Source organism: Rhinopithecus bieti, unplaced genomic scaffold, assembly GCF_001698545.2.
Source record: "Rhinopithecus bieti isolate Rb0 unplaced genomic scaffold, ASM169854v2 scaffold_10654, whole genome shotgun sequence".
NCBI classification, from domain to species: Eukaryota; Metazoa; Chordata; class Mammalia; order Primates; family Cercopithecidae; genus Rhinopithecus; species Rhinopithecus bieti.
In genome coordinates, this window is record NW_016806688.1 from 463996 (window position 1) to 486750 (window position 22755).

The 22755-nt window shown below is 36.5% G+C and overlaps 1 protein-coding gene across 1 annotated transcript in view; it reads left to right on the plus strand.

Moving 5' to 3' along the window:
• Positions 1 to 21468, plus strand: part of ZZZ3 (zinc finger ZZ-type containing 3) — a 132558-nt gene extending 111090 nt beyond the window's left edge. Inside the window, exons 7-15 of the mRNA XM_017877404.1 lie at positions 536 to 675; positions 761 to 884; positions 1602 to 1673; positions 4741 to 4842; positions 5525 to 5620; positions 8252 to 8404; positions 15543 to 15677; positions 17768 to 17868; positions 18165 to 21468. Coding sequence (XP_017732893.1) covers positions 536 to 675; positions 761 to 884; positions 1602 to 1673; positions 4741 to 4842; positions 5525 to 5620; positions 8252 to 8404; positions 15543 to 15677; positions 17768 to 17868; positions 18165 to 18309 — 1068 coding nt within the window. The 3' untranslated portion in view covers positions 18310 to 21468. The remainder of the gene's footprint in view (positions 1 to 535; positions 676 to 760; positions 885 to 1601; positions 1674 to 4740; positions 4843 to 5524; positions 5621 to 8251; positions 8405 to 15542; positions 15678 to 17767; positions 17869 to 18164) is intronic.
• Positions 21469 to 22755: the final 1287 nt, after the last annotated feature.

The window sequence follows — 22755 nt, forward strand, 5'->3', positions numbered from 1 at the left end:
CTACCATGAAAGTCCTATGTTCTTTGGAAAAAAATTTTCCTGCTAGGTTTAATTTAAAACGTTGATTCTTCTATTTTTCTGGGTTTGTTCATACAAACTCAATTTGCCTATTTTATTTAGATTTATCATATTAGTTATGTTGTTGACTTGTAACATGTTTGTTTTAGTGGGCATATAAAAAATTCCTCTTAGTTCATATTAATGAAACTGGTGATATATATTGGTATATGGAATGCAGAGAACATTTATGGGTTGTTAGTTTTATTTAATATTACTATCATTATTTTAAAAGACACTGCCCTCCATCTAGAAGTAGTACTTAGGTTTTGCTAAATTCATTTATTCACTTACCATCTTTAGCATTTAATATTTAGACTATATTAATTAACTTTATTGTCATTTGGATTTAAACATGAATAGAAATGCCCCGTTGATTATTTGGATTTGGAGTCATCTGAAAATTTGACTGTGGTTGATTATTTCTTTAATTAAATTTAGACTTTTACTTTATCTTGTTTTTCTCCCCTACCCCCAGGCTGATATAGGGCTTCCGTATCCACAGAGAGTTGTTCAGTTGCCTGAGATCGTATGGGACCAATATACCCATAGCCTTGGGAACTTTGAAAGAGAATTTAAAAATCGTAAAAGACATACTAGAAGAGTTAAGCTAGTTTTGATAAAGGTAAGAAATCATATGATAAGAATGTAAGTAGAAAATATCTGGCAACGTTTTGCTTTAATGGTTCTGTATGTGGTCTTATTTTTCAGTAGGTTTACCTGCTAGACCAAAAAGTCCTTTAGATCCTAAGAAGGATGGAGAGTCCCTTTCATATTCTATGTTGCCTTTGAGTGATGGTCCAGAAGGCTCAAGCAGTCGTCCTCAGGTAAGCAGTGTGAAATATTGGAGTAGGAAAATTTGAATTTTAGACAAAACATTTTAACATTTTGTGGTTTGTGTTTTTAAAATTAAAGCAGTCTTTCACTGGAAGACAAAGGAGATAGGAACTTTGAAATTAAGAGAAACTTAGGTTGGAGTCCTAACTTACTAGCCGTGAACCTTCAGACATCATTTACGTTGAGGTCTCTTGATGTTAAGGTCTCTTAAGCTGTGGTTTCCTTTTGTATAAAATGTTGTTAATATTACCTATGTCGTAGGGTTGTTGCTGAGGATTAAATAGGTAGTGTATGCAATGTGCCTAGTACAGGATCCGACACATAGTATTTAGTCTAAAATAGTAGCTCCTTTGTGTGTAGTGAAATGTGACCAGGATTTGAGTCCTGGCCTTGCCACTCTTAGTAGATGACCCTCAGTGGGCATGTTACTTTTCAATTCTGAGCCCACATTTCCTTTTCCTTTTTTAAAACATGAAGTTACAGTACTATTATGTCTTTCACAGTATTGCTGGGAGTATAAAACCAAACGAAATAAAATAATGTGAAGACATTTTGTAAACAGTAAAACAAAAGCATATACATTAAAAAAAATTTACTCAAATATTTCAAAATTAATTTAAAATTCCACAATTTGTGTGTTTATTTGGCTATATCACAGGTTAGATGTTGTTATTTTCTCTCTGACAAAAGCCTTGTCTTACGTGCAGATGATAAGAGGACGCCTGTGTGATGATACCAAACCTGAAACATTTAACCAATTGTGGACTGTTGAAGAACAGGTAATAGATATTTCAAAATTGTGTAGGCTTAAAAAATAAAAGTAAACAGTTAACATTAGAGTCAGTATTATGAGGCTTACGCCTGTAATCCCAGCACTTTGGGAGGCTGATGTGGGTGGATCACTTGAAGTCAGGAGTTCAAGACCAACCTGGCCAACATGGTGAAACCCTGTCTCTACTAAAATACAGAAATTAGTTGGGCGTGATGGCGTGTGCATATATAATCCCAGCTACTCGGGAGGCTGAGGCGGGAGAATTGCTTGAACACAGGAGGCAGAGGTTGTGTTGAGCCAGGATCGTGCCACTGCACTCCAGGCTGGGCAACAGAGTGAGAGTCTATCTCAAAAGAAAAGAGTCTATATTTTGAGTCAGGTGTATATTGTTGTTTGTGATACCTGTTAACCATGAGTTTTAAATATTTAGGCTTATTTTGTATACCTTTTGCATACTTCAAGAATTTTGGATTTTGAGAATTTGGGGATAATTTTAAAAGAAGGAACCTGGGTTTTGAGAGGGCAGTAGAAGTGGATGGAATAAAATAGATGTTTCTGTAATGTAGCTTTGGGAGAGAGAAAACCTGGGGCCAGTAAAACTGAGCTTCAAAGTGCATTCTTGTTTTGTTGTTGAAGGGAGATGAGGAAGCCAGTCAGCGTTGGCATACAGCTAACATTGTTTTGGCTACTGGCTAGGGTTGTTAGTGGGTGAAGTTTGAGGCACATCTTTGTCTCATATGGTTATTAACCCCACAGCTATATGTTTAGCAGTTTATAAAAGCTTTGGGAAATCTTTATTTATTTCAAGCATCCAGATTTTCTGCATCTTCTGCAACTATGAGAAGATATAGGAGACAAGAAGGAATATTAAAATCAAATATTTGAATAAAGGACCACACAAAAGAAGGAAAAGCTTCTTTTAATAGTTGAAATTTAAGTGAATTTACACGTTTTGTTAAAACTATAAGGGGAAAGACATAGTCCAGTAAGAAAAGATGGTCAGTGGAAATCACTAAAATGTGTAATCTACCAATTTGTTTACTTATTTTCTGTTTTCTTATGAGATCTTTTTNATAGGAACTTTGAAATTAAGAGAAACTTAGGTTGGAGTCCTAACTTACTAGCCGTGAACCTTCAGACATCATTTACGTTGAGGTCTCTTGATGTTAAGGTCTCTTAAGCTGTGGTTTCCTTTTGTATAAAATGTTGTTAATATTACCTATGTCGTAGGGTTGTTGCTGAGGATTAAATAGGTAGTGTATGCAATGTGCCTAGTACAGGATCCGACACATAGTATTTAGTCTAAAAATAGTAGCTCCTTTGTGTGTAGTGAAATGTGACCAGGATTTGAGTCCTGGCCTTGCCACTCTTAGTAGATGACCCTCAGTGGGCATGTTACTTTTCAATTCTGAGCCCACATTTCCTTTTCCTTTTTTAAAACATGAAGTTACAGTACTATTATGTCTTTCACAGTATTGCTGGGAGTATAAAACCAAACGAAATAAAATAATGTGAAGACATTTTGTAAACAGTAAAAACAAAAAGCATATACATTAAAAAAAATTTACTCAAATATTTCAAAATTAATTTAAAAATTCCACAATTTGTGTGTTTATTTGGCTATATCACAGGTTAGATGTTGTTATTTTCTCTCTGACAAAAGCCTTGTCTTACGTGCAGATGATAAGAGGACGCCTGTGTGATGATACCAAACCTGAAACATTTAACCAATTGTGGACTGTTGAAGAACAGGTAATAGATATTTCAAAATTGTGTAGGCTTAAAAAATAAAAGTAAACAGTTAACATTAGAGTCAGTATTATGAGGCTTACGCCTGTAATCCCAGCACTTTGGGAGGCTGATGTGGGTGGATCACTTGAAGTCAGGAGTTCAAGACCAACCTGGCCAACATGGTGAAACCCTGTCTCTACTAAAAATACAGAAATTAGTTGGGCGTGATGGCGTGTGCATATATAATCCCAGCTACTCGGGAGGCTGAGGCGGGAGAATTGCTTGAACACAGGAGGCAGAGGTTGTGTTGAGCCAGGATCGTGCCACTGCACTCCAGGCTGGGCAACAGAGTGAGAGTCTATCTCAAAAAGAAAAGAGTCTATATTTTGAGTCAGGTGTATATTGTTGTTTGTGATACCTGTTAACCATGAGTTTTAAATATTTAGGCTTATTTTTGTATACCTTTTTGCATACTTCAAGAATTTTGGATTTTGAGAATTTGGGGATAATTTTAAAAGAAGGAACCTGGGTTTTGAGAGGGCAGTAGAAGTGGATGGAATAAAATAGATGTTTCTGTAATGTAGCTTTGGGAGAGAGAAAAACCTGGGGCCAGTAAAACTGAGCTTCAAAGTGCATTCTTGTTTTTGTTGTTGAAGGGAGATGAGGAAGCCAGTCAGCGTTGGCATACAGCTAACATTGTTTTTGGCTACTGGCTAGGGTTGTTAGTGGGTGAAGTTTGAGGCACATCTTTGTCTCATATGGTTATTAACCCCACAGCTATATGTTTAGCAGTTTATAAAAAGCTTTGGGAAATCTTTATTTATTTCAAGCATCCAGATTTTTCTGCATCTTCTGCAACTATGAGAAGATATAGGAGACAAGAAGGAATATTAAAATCAAATATTTGAATAAAGGACCACACAAAAGAAGGAAAAGCTTCTTTTAATAGTTGAAATTTAAGTGAATTTACACGTTTTTGTTAAAACTATAAGGGGAAAGACATAGTCCAGTAAGAAAAGATGGTCAGTGGAAATCACTAAAATGTGTAATCTACCAATTTGTTTACTTATTTTCTGTTTTCTTATGAGATCTTTTTACTTACGTGAATAGAAAACTTTTGTAAACTCTTTTTCATAAGTTTATTCTCTAATTTCATTGTTCCCTGTGAAGTCTTAAGTTTCTAACTAGAAATTTTTCCTACCATGAGGGTTTCTAATAATGTAACCCCCAAAGATGGGAGAGAGTATTACACTTGGAAATGAAATGTGAATGTATTTATTTAGAAATACAGTATTTAAAATTAAATACATATTTTCTTAAATTTGGTCTTGGGTATGGTTTAGAAAAAACTGGAACAGCTACTCATCAAATACCCTCCTGAAGAAGTAGAATCTCGACGGTGGCAGAAGATAGCAGATGAATTGGGCAACAGGACAGCAAAACAGGTAATTGAGGAGATGACTGCAGATTGCTGGCATGCTTTTGGTAGTTTTTTAATAAAGGAGAATAATGCTGACATTGGGCGATCTGCCATAACACTTTCAGCTACAGAGTGCTGTAGTGTGTGTGTGTGTGTGTGTGTGTGTGTGTGTGTGTGTGTGTGTTTAATTGTATATATTTTTGTTGATTTCAGAAACAAGTAACTTGAGATACTTCTGCTTTGGATCATTACGAAGTATTAAAAAATGAACATATAATGGGCTTAGTTTCTCTTGATTGCTTACTAAGTATACTAATTGTAAACTTTTTGGTTATACTGTGCAAACAGATTTGTTTCATTGCCTTAGTATTCCCTGGTTGTCTTTCTAAAAATGTATCTTGCAGTTTACTCCATCATATTCCCATCTATATTAATAGATGTGTTTTTGTACTACAGAGGTAAGTGTTCATAAGTTGAAATATGTGTTTAGCTTTAGAATCAAATTTAAATTTACTTGAATAATTTTTGTTTGGCCTAGATTTTAAAATATATGTGTATTTGGTGACAGTTTATTGTTATTTTTAGATTCATGATGAGTATTGAATTCTTAGCATTCATTAGATACTCATGTATGTTTTAATTTTTAAAAACAACTCAGGTATTGTACATCATCTCATTGTGTTAAGAGACTTGTCATGTTTCTTTAGGTTGCCAGCCGAGTACAGAAGTATTTCATAAAGCTAACGAAAGCTGGCATTCCAGTACCAGGCAGAACACCAAACTTATATATATACTCCAAAAAGGTAAAAGAACATAAAAGTAAACTGTAGATTAAATTTATTAAAGTAAGAATGACTATGTAAAAATGTACACATTTGACAGAATAGTGTTGCTGTATTTTAAAACTTCTGTTCATTCTAAGCATTTCCTTATATTGTGCATAAACGCAGGGTAAGGACTCTATTATTGCTACTCAGTGAAATTCTGTGAGCTTTAATGATTCTTCATTCTTAGGAGTAATATGAATGAGTGCTACTTGAAAGATTTTAGATTCAAAATATGTTAGAAAGGGCTTTGTGAGGGTAACGTTTTTAGGCTATTTGATTATTTAATAAATACAATCAATTTCTGTTTTGTAGATAATGCTATATAAATCCAAGAATAGAAAGGTTTATTATATTCTAAAGCCAGGCACAGTGGTGTGCACCTGTTGCCCCAGCTACTTGGGAGGCTGAGGCATGAGGAGCACTTGAGGCCAGGAGTTCGAGTCCAACTTAGGCAACATAGCGAGGTCCCATGTCTTTAAAAAAATAAAATATTTTATTTAATCCTTACTACAATTCTTGAAGTATAAATAGTCTTATCATCTTCACTTTACTGGCATAATATTAATAGCTGTTATATTGAGGGCTCTGAGCCAGACTCTACTGTTCTAAAACTTTTTATTAGATAAGGAAACTGGGCCCTCGGGTATGTTGAGTGAATTATCTGGTCACTTAGCTGCTAAGTCTGGGAACCACTGATTCTCTCTCATTCTGGTGCCATGCTTTTTCTACTATTCTCTGTTGCCTTCTACGGTGGAGAAGCTACTGTTTCTTTCCCAAACAGGATACTACATTAAAATGTGGCCAGTTTTGGCCTGGCATGGTGGCCTGTAATCCCAGCACTATGGGAGGCTGAGTTCAGTAGATCATGAGGTCAGGACCAGCCTGACCAATATGGTGAAACCTCATCTCTACTAAGAATACAAAAATTAGCTGGGCATGGTGGCGCGTGCCTGCAGTCCCAGCTACTTGGGAGGCTGAGGCAGAAGAATCACTTGAACCTGGGAGGTGGAGGTTGTAGTGAGTCGAGATTGCATCACTGCACTCCAGCATTGGTGACAGAGGGAGATTCCATCTCAAAAAAAAAAAAAAGCCAGTTTCTTGTAATAGCAAAAAATAAAGACACCTAATTGGCTGTTTTAAGTTTCCTTAGTAAGTTATCCTGGTACTTTCCCCTCCCCACCACAACCATCTTTCTCGTAAAGAGAAGCTAAGAGTATATCTAGTGCTGTTACCCTTCCATACTGAAGCTATTTAATGTAATTTTACATTAAGAATATTGTCTATACAGTTTCATGTTTTACAAATTAAAAAAAAATTTTTTTTTTAACCAAGCTTTGGAAGCTTGTTTTAATTTGCCAATTGTTTTAAATGTTTTGGATTTTCCACCAAATATAGCATAACCTGTGTTAGATATGTAGAGTTCATCCTATAACTGTGGCATATCGGAACCTTACGTTAATCAGTGTTTAATGTAAGAGTTCTAATTTTCATGGTTAATTTCTAAGCTAACGTTATAGATGTGTTGTAACCATATGTTTTCATAGTTAACACTGGATAATGATAACAAAAGGAATACTGGAGAACCTACATGTGTTTTTTTCCCTTAGGTGTACTGTATTTTGGCTGTGAAGATCTAGTACAGCTATATTTACAATGATTGCTTGCCATGGTTAAAGTTTAAATTTGGAAACAGGTGAAATGATGGTTCTCCATGTAGCTAAGGGTGTTCTTTGTGACTGTGCTATTGATCAAGACAAGCAGGCAGCATAGTGGTAGAAAGTGAGAATTTGGGCACCACACAGGCCTAGTTTATAATCCTTGTTCTACCACTATCTAGCTGCGACACACTGAACAAGAAACCTAACCTCCCTGTCCTCAGTTTTCTTAACTTTAAATTAGAGGTGATGATAACTACTTTATCAGAATGTTGTAAGGATTAAATGACATTGGCATAGAGCAAGCTTGTCCAACCCATGGCCCACGTACCACCTGTGGCCCAGGGCAGCTTTGAATGTGGCCCAGCACAGATTGATAAACTTTCTTAAAACATTGCAAGAGTTTCTTCTTTTTTTTTAGTGTTAGTGTATTTTATGTGTGGCCCAAGACAATTCTTCTTCTAATGTAGCCCAGGGAAGCCAAAGATTGGACACCCCTGGCATAGAATAAGCAGCCAATCAATGTTAGATAAGTATTTTCAGATATTCATAATGTTATAGAAATTTTCCTTTTATTGGGTAGTTTTATTCCTGGCATAGGCCACTTCATCCTCTCTGATCTTCTGTAAGATTATCATAAGAGTTCAGTGCAGCAAGCATTTGACTGCCAAGAGTATGATAAATGCTGGGGATACAAATACAAGCTAGATACTGAGCATGTGGTTCATTTTACCATTGTTGGAGTATTTCCCCTACATTTAAAAGAAATTTTTTTAAGGCTAGTTATGCTTAAAAACACAGAAAGCATAGAGAAAGCAACAACATAAAAGTATGCTAAAAGATAGAGTGAAATTCTTCTGATAGACTTGTTGGAAGTAACATTGTATTTTTTATATTTTGATTCTTGTAATGATTTTCACTGTCCCAATTAAAAATTTGTTTTCTTATTTAGTCTTCAACAAGCAGACGACAGCACCCTCTTAATAAGCATCTCTTTAAGCCTTCCACTTTCATGACTTCCCATGAACCACCAGTGTATATGGATGAAGATGATGACCGATCTTGTTTTCATAGCCACATGAACACTGCTGTTGAAGATGCATCAGTAAGTTACCTATTTAGTTATTATACACATCAAGGTATAGAAGAGAGTAGGATTTTCTAAGTATTCCACTCTTCAGAGAATGTTGGTTTCTTTTAATGAACAAGTCACATGTATAGTTTTTAAGTAATGTGCTTTTGTGAGGAAAATTTCAAACATACAAAAATAGAATAGTATAATGAACCTTAACAATTACCAACCTGAGGCTACCTTATTTTAATCTCTACTCCCTCCCTACCCACCTCAACTCTGCTCTGGATTATTTGGGAGCAAGTCCCAGATACTACACAACATAACTTTCATATTTATAAAAGGTAATTTGTTATATAGGTAAATGTATAGTCACCGTTCATGATTTTTTTTCTAATTTGTTCGAGTTTGGATCCAAATAAAGCCCATAAGTCACAATAGGTTCATTCTCCCTCTTTCACTTTCCTTTTTTCCCTCTCACAATGTTTTTGTTGAAGAACTGGTTCATCTGTCCTATAGAATTTTCTAATATGGATTTTATTGATTACATCTTCTTGTTGTCATTTAATCTGTTCCTCTGTTTTCTGAACTTCCTGTAAATTCATAGTAGTTTAAGAGCATTGATGAGATTCAGATGTATTTGTTTGTTAGGGTGGGCAGGACTACTTCAAGTTTACTTTTGTCAGCCTGGTTGTCTCTTTTTTTGGCATAACAGCCACTGATCATTGCCTAGATTGATTAATTCATTAGATGTTACAGAATAGTGATTATGCTATCATTTTTTCATTTACTTGATGGACTATTCTATAAAGTAATCTCCCTGCCCCCCAGTCAACTATTTGGTTACTCTGAGGTACATATAGAAAAGGTCGGATAATTGCTCGATTCTCCCTTTATTTTCTTTTTCTTTTTCTTTTTTTTAGACAAAGTCTCGCTCTGTCGCTCAGGCTGGAGTGCAGTGGTGCGATCTCGGCTCGCTGCAGCCTCTGCCTCACAGGTTCAAATGATTCTCCTGCCTCAGCCTCCTGAGTAGCTGAGACTACAGGCATGTGCCACCATGCCCAGCTAATTTTTGTATTTTCAGTAGAGGCGGGGGTTCACCATGTTGGCCAGGATGGTCTCGATCTCCTGACCTCATGATCCGCCTGCCTCGGCCTCCCAAAGTGCTGAGATTGTAGGCATGAGCCACCATGCCTGACCTATTTTCTGGTTTTTAAAATAATGAGTTCATTTTCTCATATCCTTCAAAGATGACCAATGAGGTTTAAAAATTTTTTGTATTCTTATAAACTATTGGCCGTAAATGTATTTAATGTATTTCAGTTCATTTCTGTCACTGCCTTTGTTAGTGTTCAAACTGGCCCATCTTTGGTTAGTTGTAGCCTCTTTAAGTTGGCTTCTAAGTTCTTCTGATAAGACTCTTAATAGTGTTTAATAGCTTCTTTAATACCCATTTTAACAAGGAAAATCCAGGCTCATCTTGTATATTTCCTGCCTCAGACCCAGAGTCAGTTCTTTTTACTGGGAAATGGTATTTAAAGACTATATCCTGACTGTAGTAATGTTACTTGCTGCTGGGTTCATCATTGTTTCTAGGCCTGTTAATGGACAGAGCTGGGAAATACGATACATTTTTATTTTATTTAAGGATGAAAGACATCATTAAGTTCATATTTTAATTTCAAATTCAATTTAAGAACTCTAGGACTTTTATCTACCCTAATTGATCTTAAATATGTATCTCCTTTCTCCAGGTTAAAAGTCACAGTTCTCAATGACATCAATGTAATACTTACTTCCTTTGTCTCACACTGCTCAGAACAATCTCAGAATATATTAATAACCAACACTACTATTAATACAGTTCCTGAAAACAGTTTGTTTTTCAGTTCTTTATTTTGTCTTTTATATATATATCCCTCTACAGAAGTAAAGTCAAATTGGTTTTTAAATTATCTTGGAATAAATAATTCCTCTCAGTTGTTGCCATGGTTGAATATTAATTTAGGTTAATTCACTTTATTTACTTTACATATATGGGGGTTTCTGTTTGTTGCTATTAATATTTTTTATTATTTTACTATTCCTGAAATTATTTTCTCAATACTTAACCTGATTCTGATTCCTTGATTAAAGGACATAAACATTACCCTATATCTTCCTTAATAGTCTGATTATATAGAATTGGAAAAGGATATTTTAATGAAAAGTTATCAAATAAAAAGTAAGATCCTTTGTTCTATAGCTAGATTAATCAAATACTGATTGTATACTTTGATATCAAACCACCTTCTGTATTCATAAAATTTTTTAATTTCCTTTTAAACTTGCCTTTTGAAAATGACTAATATCTGCTGTCTTAAACATTAGCATTTATGTATAATTTCATACTTTGTGATGATTAGATTTGTACATCTGAGAAATGTTTATTTAAATTTACTATTAGGCTTTGCTAGGGGTTAAATACATAGTTATGAACAAAATATGTCTGATCTTTGTGCTCATAAATTTTAGTCTTGTGGGAGAAGATAAATGTGTAATCACATCAGTAAATCACACATTTAAAGAAGTGCTTCAGACCAGGCACTGTGGCTCACGCCTGTAATCCCAGCACTTTGGGAGGCTGAGGCGGGCAGATCACCTGAGGTCAGGAGTTCAAGACCAGCCTGGCCAACATGGTAAAACTTTGTCTCTACTAAAAAAACAAAACAAAACAAAAATTAGCCGGGCATAGTGGCGCGTGCCTGTAATCTCAGCTACTCAGGAGGCTGAGGCGGGAGAATTGCCTGAACCTGGGAGGTGGAGGTTGCCAGTAGCTGGGATTGCGGCTCTGCACTCCAGTCTGGGCAACAGGAGCAAAAGCTCCATCTCCAAAAAAATAAATTAAAAAGTGCTTCAAAGGAAAAATAGATGCTAACATAATTATTTAAGAGGTACTTAATTTAGATTGAGAGTTTCAGGGGAAGACCTGAGAGGGTGACAGTGAAGATGGTACTTGAAGTATGGATAAAAGTTGGCCAGATGAGGAGTGGTGGTGGAGTACTTAAAAGAAGTACTATTTGGCTAGGCGTGGTGGCTCACAACTGTAGTCCTAGTACCGTTGGAAGCTGAGGCAGGAGGATCACTTGAGCCTTGGAGTTCAGGACCAGCCTGGGCAACATATTGAGACCCCATCTCTACAAAAAAGAAAAAAGAAAAAATTTTTAGCCTGGCATGGTGGTGCATTCCTGAAGTCCCATCTACTCAAGAGGCTGAGATGGGAGGATTACTTGAGCCTGGAAGATTGGGCCTGCAGTGAACCTGGATGATGCCACTGCATTCCAGCCTGGGCGACAGAGGGAGACTCTGTCTTTTAAAAAAAAAAAAAGGCCAGGCACGGTGTCTCACACCTGTCATCCAGCACTTCAGGAGGCTGAGGTGGGCAGATCATGAGGTCAAGTGTTGGAGACCAACCTGGCCAACATGGTGAAACCCCGTCTCTACTAAAAATACAAAAATTAGCTGGGCATGGTGGCGCATGCTTGTAGTCCCAGCTACTTGGGAGGCCAAGGCAGGAGGATCGCTTGAACCCAGGAGGCAGAGGTTTGCAGTGAGCCGAGATTGTGCCACTGCACGCCAGCCTGGGGGATAGAGTGAGATTCCGTCTCAGAAAACAAAACAAAACAAAAAAACCCAAAACCCTCAGAAAAACCCACAAAAAAAACAAAACCCAAAGGTACAGTTTGACAAATTGGCAAAATACAGTAGAGTGGATTGGATTTGATGTAATTTTTGTTGTTGAGTTTATTTATTTAAAATGAGTGCCAGTTAAAATTATTTGATCACTTTAAAATAGCTACTCAAAATGTTTATTTATGAAGCATCTTGTGGAAAATGTATAGATTTTAGTTTATCTTTTCAAAAGCAATAGCTGGAACAATTATTTATATGTTATTTACTCTGTGGCTTCAAAATCTGTATACAGTTTTAGCTCCATTTGATATTAGTCTCCTTTAAGTAAGTTTAAAGTGATAATGATTAGGAAATCTATGAGGTTTAAAAAATTTTTTGTTTTAATTATGGTAAAATACACATAACATGAAATTTACCGTCCTCACCATTTTTATAGTATAGAGTTCAGCAGTGCTATGTACAGTCACATTATTGTGCAGCCAGTCTCCAGAACTCTCAGCTTACCTGACTGAAACTCTGTACCTATTAAACATCTCCCCAACACCCCTCTTTCTAGCCTCTGGCAATCATTATTCTGCTTTCTGTATCTATAAATTTGACTACTCTGCATTCCTCAAATAAGTGGAAGCATACAGTATTTGTCCTTTTTGTGACTGGCTTGTTTCACCCAGCATATGCTCTTCAAGGTTCATCCATTTTGTAGCATGTATCACAATTTCCTTTTTAAGGCTGCATTGTATTCCATTGTGTACCACATTTTGTTTATCCGTTCATTTGTTGATGGATACTTGGGTTGCTTCCACCTTTTGGCTGTTGTGAATAATGCTACTGTGAACATGGGTATGCAAATATCCTGCTTTCAGTTCTTTTGGGAAGTAGAATTGCTAGATTGTATGGTAATTTTATGTTAAACTTTTTGAGGAACCACCATATACTGTTTTCCATAGGAGCTGTACTATTTACATTCTCACCAGCAGTACACAAGGATTCCAGTTTATTTACATCTTTGCCAACATTGGTTATTTTTTGTTTTCTGTTTTTAGTAGTAGCCACCTACTAGGTGTGAGGTGATTTAACTTTTCTTAATCTTAGCCTTGCTGATCACATTTAATCATATCCTTAGCATTTAAATGCAAATTTAAAAATTAGAAGTGTTTACACTCTTTGCCTTTGCAAAATACCTGAATTAAGTAAATTTCATTATGACATTTCTTACTATATTATCTAATTATTTGGGTCACTTATTTATTAGTGTATAGCATTACTTATGTTGTCTTTCTCAGTGGTGACACAGGATGGTAATAATCATCTAACATCTTTAGTTGACAAGAATTTGAAATGGATAGTGGGGCCAGGCACAGTGGCTTGTGCTGTAATCCCAGCAATAAGTGAGGCCTAGAGGAACAAATCACTTGAGCCCAGAAGTTTGAGACCAGCCTGAGCAACATGACGAAACCCATCTCTACACACACACACACACACACACACACACACACACAAATTAGCCAGGCTTGGTGGTGTGCACCTGTCATCCCAGCTACTCAGGAGGCTGAGGTGGGAGAATCACTTGAGCTTTGGAGGTTAAGGTTGCAGAGAACCCCACCATTACACTCCAGTCTGGGTGACAGAAACCCTCTCTTAAAACAAAAACAAAAACAAAACAAAGCAAAAAAAACCAGGAAAAAGTGAGAGATAAGATCGATGAAGTGTGAAATTGTAAAGAAGAAGACTTTGGACTTGATGCTGTAGATAGTCAGGAAACCATTGGGAACTTTTAAGTAATAGTAGGGGCAAAGGAGGGGGTGGATACTAGAGGACCGATTTGAGAGAGATTGTAGAAGGTATTAAGAAATGACAGGATTTGTTACATTCGATATAAGATGGAGTGAAAAACTGAGGATAACACTTAGATTTCTGACTTCGGCTGCTTTGTGTAAGTTTTTGTTTTCTTGATGTAAAATAACATAGCACTTAATACCTAATGTAGCAGGAGGAATGGGTGGGGTAGGGCTTGTCTGGTCCAGGATTGGGAATTTACAGAACATGGATCAGAGAATTGTGGATGCTTTCAGGAAATTAGTGAGCATGGGATCAGTCATGAGTAGCAAAGGAAAGAAATGGATCCTGGGTGGCAGAGCACAAATGAATTGGGAGAATAGGAAGCAGAATAGTGATTAGAAATCTCAATGAGGTTAAAAAAAAAGCTGATTATTTGGGGTGAGAATATGAGAGAAGTAGGAATAACAGTGGAGGTAGGAAATCTAAGCTTAATATTTTGGATGTAAAACACTTAAGAGTTGAAGGCAAGGTCCAAGGTATGGCTGTTGGAATGGGAGACTCTGAGAAGGAATGAAGATGAAGATCATTTCAGTAGAATCAGTCTAAGATTAGAGGCCAGAAATAGCGAGTTGGGCATCTGTGATCATCTTGAAGTTGTCTAGGATGATGAACCACAGTATTGTCAGCAATTTTAAATAGACAAATTTTGCATGTTAACATTTTTTAGTAGAAAACTGCTCGTCAATTGGGAGGTGGGGGATGGTCCTGAACATATGTATCTAAAAGTTCGGAATCATAAATAGATTTTATACCTTGAAGACCAGTTTATTAAGGGATACTTCAATTTAATATATTAATTTTTAAATTTTGAGACGGAGTCTCGCTCTGTCTCCCAGGCTGGAGTGCAGTGGCACAGTCTTGGCTCACTGCAACCTCCACCTCCCAGGTACAAGCAATTCTCCTGCCTCAGCTTCCCGAGTAGCTGGGATTATAGGCGCGTGCCACCATGCCCAGCTAATTTTTGTATTTTTAGTAGTGACGGGCTTTTGCCATGTTGGCCAGACTGGTCTTGAACTCCTGACATAAAGTGGTCTGCCCACCTCGGCCTCCCAAAGTGCTGGGATTACAGGTGTGAACCACTGTGCCTGGCCTACTTAATTCATTTATATAGTTTTTACTGTTTATTTCTTTTACAGTCTATTGTAAATAGTCATCTTTGTAACTCAGTTCATCCTGTTGAGTAAGAGAGAAATGTTCTACATTGATCATTGGGAGTACAGAGCAAAAAACGAGCAGAGATTGGTTTGTTTGTTATTGAGAAAGTGTCATGTTTACAGGAGCAAATGTAAGAATCTGTTAGATTGGAGAAGAGAAACTTCCTTAAATGAGGGAGAAGTAGATTACAAGTCACTCAGGTAACCGTGAAAATGTAAAGATGGGATTGGGTTTGCACTAGTGTGTAACAGAGGTGAGAATCATGGCCGTGCTTCCCTTTTACCTGCATTGAAGCAGTCTGCTACAATTCAGAATTACTATTATGTTTTAAAAAAAGTCCTCCAAAAGCATTAGTGGAAAATACTGCTAATAGCAGCACTAATTTTCTGTGAGTACTAAAAGGTATTTTAAAATGAAAATATCAGTAGAAAATATTCTGTATCACCATTTCTTACCCTTAATTCATTTTCATTACCAAACCATTTTATTTTTTATTTTTTGATAGGATGATGAAAGTATTCCTATCATGTATAGGAATTTACCTGAATATAAAGAACTATTACAGTTTAAAAAGTTAAAGAAGCAGAAACTTCAGCAAATGCAAGCTGAAAGTGGATTTGTGCAACATGTGGGCTTTAAGGTAAGTTCTACTTAATTTTAGTATTCATTTAATTTTATTTGTTTATTTATTTATTTAAAGACAGAGTCTCGCTCTGTTGCCCAGGCTAGAGTGCAGTGGCATGATCTCAGCTCACCGCAACCTCTGCCTCCTGGGTTCAGGCGATTCTCATGCCTCAGCCACCCAAGTAGCTGGGATTACAGGTGTGTGCCACTACGCCCAGCTAATTCTTGTATTTTTAGTAGAGATGGGGTTTCACCATGTTGGCCATGCTGGAGTATTCATTTAATTTAAAAGGGTGATAAGAGTTAAAGTGGTTTCTGTAGTGTTAAACTCCAGAATTGCTAAGCATGTAGGAAAAAAGTTTATCTTCTATCCCATTCATTTATACAAAGTAGTGGTGCCATCGTTCCTGATGTGAAGAGTATATTATTTACTAGAGTGAAGACAAACATACAGGTAGCTATCAATTGAGGTAAAATGTGAGGTGCTTTTGTTTAGCTGTTTCTCTTTTTTGTTGCTGTTGTCCATGGATCAGAAATGGTTTTTTTTTCCCTTTCTGATTGAGAGACTAATAGAAATACATATACTTATTCCACAGAATTTTGTAATACACATTATGTTCCAGGCACTTTGCTAAGTGCTAGAGATTCAGCAGTAAACAAGACAGACTCAGTTCTTGCCCTTATGCTGTTTTCATTCTCATAAGGTATTTAGAGAAGTTAAACAAAATAGTTGAGTGTGGCTAGAGTACATACTAGAAAGTAGTTAGAGGCTGCTTGCACCGCCTTGGAAATTTTGCCAAGGAGCTCACACTGTCCTGAGGTTGTGGGGGAACCATTGAATGATTTTAAGCAGAAAGTAACATGAAATTTACGTTTTGGAAAGATCATTCTAGTTACTTAAACTATTGGGGGTGATGATCTTTAGGAAAGCAGTGGGTTTGAAACTGACCAGCTTTTCCCCTCATCATTTTGGCCATAGTATGGAAACTTAATTAGAGGAAGGCAAGACTAGAGTCAAGGAAACCGGTTAGAGATTCTTTTGATAATTTAGACAAAAGATGAGGGTGTCCTGAACTTGACTGGTGGCCATGGAAATAAGGATTGGCAAGCTTGAGAAGCCTTGAGGCATTAGAATTGATTTGGTTGGACTGGAGGAAGTAATAAGGAGACCATAAACTTGGTAGTGTTGGTGGGTAGACAGGAAAATACTGATGTGTGCTGTGACTGGTAAACCAAATTGAAAACAAAGTTGTACCTTTGATCCTCTAGAGTAGGCAGTAATCATACTCTATTAAATGATTTTCCCTCTTGATCTTTCAGTGACCCTACTTCTCCATTAGAGATTTTCCTAACTGGCAGCTCTGGCCTTTCAAAAAGAAACTTGCTTCCCTTCTCCTAATTTTCCTGCAAAACCCAGCCATGGCTTGTTTGCCAGTCTGTCAGCCACTATAGTTGACCAGATGATCAAAGAAACTAGAAATGATATATCTTTTGATTTCCAAAAGTGCACAGAATACTCTGAGGACTATCATGATGCCACCATGCTGAAAAAGAGCCAGATCTGCCTTTTTGACCTGATGGGCATTGGTTATTAGGAGTCTTTAGGCTTTGGAGAGCGACTCAATAAGATAAAAGTTTAGACAGAATTTTACTGTTGCCTGCGTTTATGTTAGCCAAGAGAACCTGTTAAAACAATTCTGTATCATATTTGGATAGTTTTAACTATAGTATTAACTCTCTGTTTCTCAACCATAGTCATCATACAGTGGTCTGAGGTACCTTTCAAGTAGATGGTTACAAATAACAAAACACCCAAGTTGAATATGATTTACTTTAAAAAATTTTTAAATAAATTTAAGCTGATTGAAGATTATCCCTTATAATGTTCCTCTCACTCACGCATACCTTGATGTTGAGTGGATGGAATTTTACCTAGTTTGCTGGAAATTATCTCTGACATATAACCATTTGTGTGGTATATTACTGTCCTGTGCATGGAGAGAGAGGAGAAGATGTCTATGTGCACATCGTATGTTTCCTTGTGGAAAATAAAAAAGGTCGTGGAACAGTATAATTTAATACATTTTCTCTCTGAATCTGTTATAGTGTGATAACTGTGGCATAGAACCCATCCAGGGTGTTCGGTGGCATTGCCAGGATTGTCCTCCAGAAATGTCTTTGGATTTCTGTGATTCTTGTTCAGACTGGTAAGTATTTTCTTCATTGTCAGTCTTCAACTTAGACAAGAAAAGAGCTTCTCAGCCATTAGTGAATTTGATTTCCAAACATAGAAAATATTAATAGTCACACTTAGTGAATTAAACTTTGTTGTTCTAGGCAATTAATTTTTTCCTGTAATCATACCACATATCAAGTAATTTTTCATTAGAGATTTTGATAGATTAATGGATTTAAACAGGGAGAGCTGTGAGGAAGCTGTGTAATACACAGACTAAAATGCATCCAATACCTTGTAATGATATATGTCTTTTTTTCTTTGCAGCCTACATGAAACAGATATTCACAAGGAAGATCACCAATTAGAACCTATTTATAGGTCAGAGACATTCTTAGACAGAGACTACTGTGTGTCTCAGGGCACCAGTTATAATTACCTTGACCCAAACTACTTTCCAGCAAACAGATGACATGGAAGAGAACATCATTTACTAGTCCTCTTCAACACATAGCAATGGTATCATTGTTAATTATGTGCACAGTTTGGAAAGATTCTCTGCTTTCCCAGAAATGACACTCACAGCATGAGAGCTTCCTGAGTGTTCTCGTCAAGTACAGCTCTGCACCGTTGTGGCTCTAGATCACTGTTCAGCAGCTGAACATTCCTGGTGAGCAAAGGGTTTCCCTGGTGAATTTTTCACCACCGCATTTTAGGTGGTGATCTTAAATGGGTGAGATGGAACGAGAGCACACATTAAAGAGAGAGTAAATTCCAAAGGTTTCAAAGAACTTGGTGATAAATATGATAATGAGAAGACAAAGTATTTATATTAAAACAGTTTAGTAGCCTTCAGTTTTGTGAAAATAGTTTTCAGCACAGAAACTCACTTCTTTAGACAAAGTTTTAACCAATGATGGTGTTTGCTTCTAGGATATACACTTTAAAAGAACTCACTGTCCCAGTGGTGGTCATTGATGGCCTTTAGTAAATTGGAGCTGCTTAATCATATTGATACCTAATTTCTTTTAACCACAATGAATTGTCCTTAATTACCAACAGTGAAGCACTACAGGAGGCAACTGTGCCACTGCTTCCTTAACCAGCTCATGGTGTGTGAATGTTATAAAATTGTCACTCAGATATATTTTTTAAATGTAATGTTATATAAGATGATCATGTGATGTGTACAAACTATGGTGAAAAGTGCCAGTGGTAGTAACTGTGTAAAGTCTCTAATTCACAACATTAATTCCTTTAAAATACACAGCCTTCTGCCTCTGTATTTGGAGTTGTCAGTACAACTCATCAAAGAAAACTGCCTAATATAAAAATCATATATATGGTAATAATTTCCCTCTTTTGTAGTCTGCACAAGATCCATAAAAGATTGTATTTTTATTACTATTTAAACAAGTGATTAAATTTAGTCTGCGCAGTGAGCAAGAGTTCACATGCATTCTTTTATACTGCTGGATTTTGTTGTGCATCATTTAAAACATTTTGTATGTTTCTTCTTATCTGTGTATACAGTATGTTCTTGAATGATGTTCATTTGTCAGGAGAACTGTGAGAAATAAACTATGTGGATACTGTCTGTTTATATTATAGAATGTTTGTTGTGACTTCCTTTTGGTTAGATTTTGGATTTTTTTTTAACCAGTGTTAAAACCAGAAATTGGTATTTTAAAATGGTTTGCTTCACATATTTAAGAGTTTTCTTTCCATCATTTATGAAGAATAAGGAATATATTATGGAAAAGAGGGTGATCTTAAGCAACCCTGTAAAAGATGGTAATGTTTTTTACTCAGTGTATGCCAAAACACTAAATTAAACTAGCTTACAAAAGGAAACACAGACCATGGTTAAAGAAAAGGCAATTATTAATGCTGAGGTGTGAATACTAAAGTTGAAATTTTTTTTTCTAGTTTTGTCTCATGAAAATAAGCCCCCCATGTATTTAAACAGATGGCTTTTGAAAAATCACCTTGTTTCCTAGAAATTATTATTAACTATAGGAAAAGATAGTATAAATATTCTAAGATTGATTGTTATATTTGACCCAATTTTTAGAATCACCTGTTTTTTCCTATTTTAAATCAAGGGAACATTATTTACTAGTTCTCTTCAGTACATATCAGGGTACTAAAATCATACCCTGAATTGTTTTTTAATTGAGAAAAGTAATAGAATTTTAAATATAGAAATATGAGAATTTTAAAGTAATATATTGATTAAAGATCACTGATGATATAGATATAATATATCATAACAGAAGGAAAAGTAAATGGACTTGAGCTTAACTTCTCACCCTGGAATTATTAGTGGGGTGAAGAGGGAAATCATTAGCATTCTGGGCATTTTTATATTAAATGGTTTGTGAATATGCCAGAAGATCTGCTTTCAACTTGTAATTAGACAAGATAGTAACACTTGATGGTAACTTCTATGTTTGTGTAGAAATAATACCAGTTAGTTTTGGAAAGCCATTCGGATCCATTCAAAAATTCCATAAAGTATGATGTATGCTTTGGAAGAGGGCTATGAGTGATACAATTGTTATATAAATGGAATAGACAAACCACTTGAATGCATTTTTCAAGGGCAAACATTTTTTGAGATTTTGAGTAATAAAGAGGATTTTCGCTTGAGCAGAAGGTGTGTTTGTTTTGCATTTTCAGCTCCAAGCAAATAGCCCCATGGTTTTAAAAGGCCCGAAGTTCGGATAGTAGTAGGTAGTGTTTTGTTGTTGTTTTAATTTGAGAGTTGGAGGAATAATGGGCAGAGCTGTCATTTGCCAGTAGGCCACCATTTGCCTACAGAGAATTATTGGACTGAAAGCTAAAACAGACTGTAAAAGACCTACTTGCTAAAGCATTGCTTATTCAGTGGTATTCAGTAGATAAGATCTATTTCCTGATATATTGTGCTCAAGTTATTTGCACATCTTAAGAAACTTTTAATATCTAAAACCATTGCTGTAAGGTTTAGGCAGAGGAGGTTTCCTTTTGTGTGATGCATAATAATAACAGAAAACACTGATACAGTGTTTACTATGTGCCAAGCAAGCATATAATAACTAATTCTTAACTCTATGAGGCAGGTTCATTTATTATCCTGTTGTCATATGAGGAAATCTAGCCAGAGAGAAGTTAACTAACCTGCCCAAGGTCATATAGTTAGTAAAGCGGTGATGCTTGAATTTTAACCTAGACAGATTACTTCAGAGTCAGCGTCTGCCTTACTATCCTGTTTCCCGAGCAGGAATTTCCCCTTGTGTCAGGCAACACTAGGTGTTAGGAGTGGAGGTGTGCAGGTGTTGCCTTACATTCTGTTTTCCTGATGTCGTGTGCTTTCTAAGAGTACAGACCTGAGCATATGTCCAGGCTTGCAAAGTCTCAGGCAAAGCTGGGACTACAGCTTGTGTTTCCTGCCTCGGGTAGGATTTTCTTCTATGCATGTTGGGTGCTTCTCACTTAACCTAATAGTATGCCTTGTCTGCTTTCCCCCCTTCCCCTTTTTGTTTAAATTAATTCACAGAACACAAAAATTTACTAGGTATGAGGAACATTTAAAAAAATGAAATAGAGAAAATGGTACATCACATGTAATAAAGATAGTTTTGTGAAATGTCTTTTTCAATCATATATATAAGTGTTGTGTGCTATATAAAACTATTTCTTATTGTGGATAATGAAGTTTGAAGCCTGTTGTTCATCTGTGGATGCACTGGATGGGATTGGGAGTCTTCAGATTTCAGTAGGTTCTTCCACAAGCTTATGAAGACATTGTCCTGTTCAGGCTGTAAACTGTTTTTATTTCTTGATGAAAAGTGTTCTTCTATTTATGTGATCCCAGAAAAAAGATACAACTTTTTTTTTCTACAGTTCATGTAGCTAGTTAACTAGACTTTTCAGAGTTATCATACATTTAGCTCCATGAGAACAGAGACCATCCATGTCTGTCTGTATCTCTAGGGCCTGGCATTTAATCGATAATAAATATGTGTTGGTTGTATGACCAACATTTTGGTGAGTTTACATTTTTTTTCTCCAGGAACTTAAGAGACACCACCTATTACTGAGTGTGTCTGTGAGATCCTTAGAGGCCTTGCATCAGAAGGTCATCTTGACAGTGATGTGAGAGGACGGGGGAATTGGATTCTGTCTTACCCGAAGGCTGTGGTTCAACACTGGGTGGCAGAGGTGGTTTTGGTTCTCTGTAGGGCCCTAGTATCTTGATTCTCTTCCATGTTTTTAAGAGTAATGTAATGGGGCTGGGCACAGTGGCTCACGTCTGTAATCCCAACACTTTGGGAGGCCGAGGCAGGTGGATTGCTTAAGCCCAGGAGTTCAAGACCAGCCTGGGCAACATGGCAAAACCCTATCTTTACTAAAAATACAAAAAAATTAGCCGGGCATGGTGGCGCATGGCTGTAGTCTTAGCTACTCGGGAGGCTGAGGTTGGGGGATCACCTGAACTTGGGAAGTTGGGGCTGCGGTGAGCCAAGATGGTGCCATGGCATAATAGCCTGGGGGAGAATGCTGTCTCAAAAAAAAAAAGGTAATGGAAAAGACACTGGAGTGAAAATTCTGGGTCTTAGTCCCAGTCGTGGAAGTGAATCATTCAGTAAGTTTTTACAAAGAACTACCTTTCATTGCACCTTAGGAGCTAGTAAATGATTCATGTGTCTTACTAACTTTTGTTTAATCCTCACAGTTCCTCTGTGAGTTTCATTACTATTATGTTCTCCATTGTATACGTGAGAAAACTGGAGGTGCAGAGAGTATGTTAAATATGTTAGCTCTCAATAGTAATTACTGTGTTTGGGATTGGAGATACCAAGCCGTGTCCTTATGGAGGTTATAATCTAATGCAGAAGACCAGCAATAAGTAAGTAAAATAAAAACTATTCAT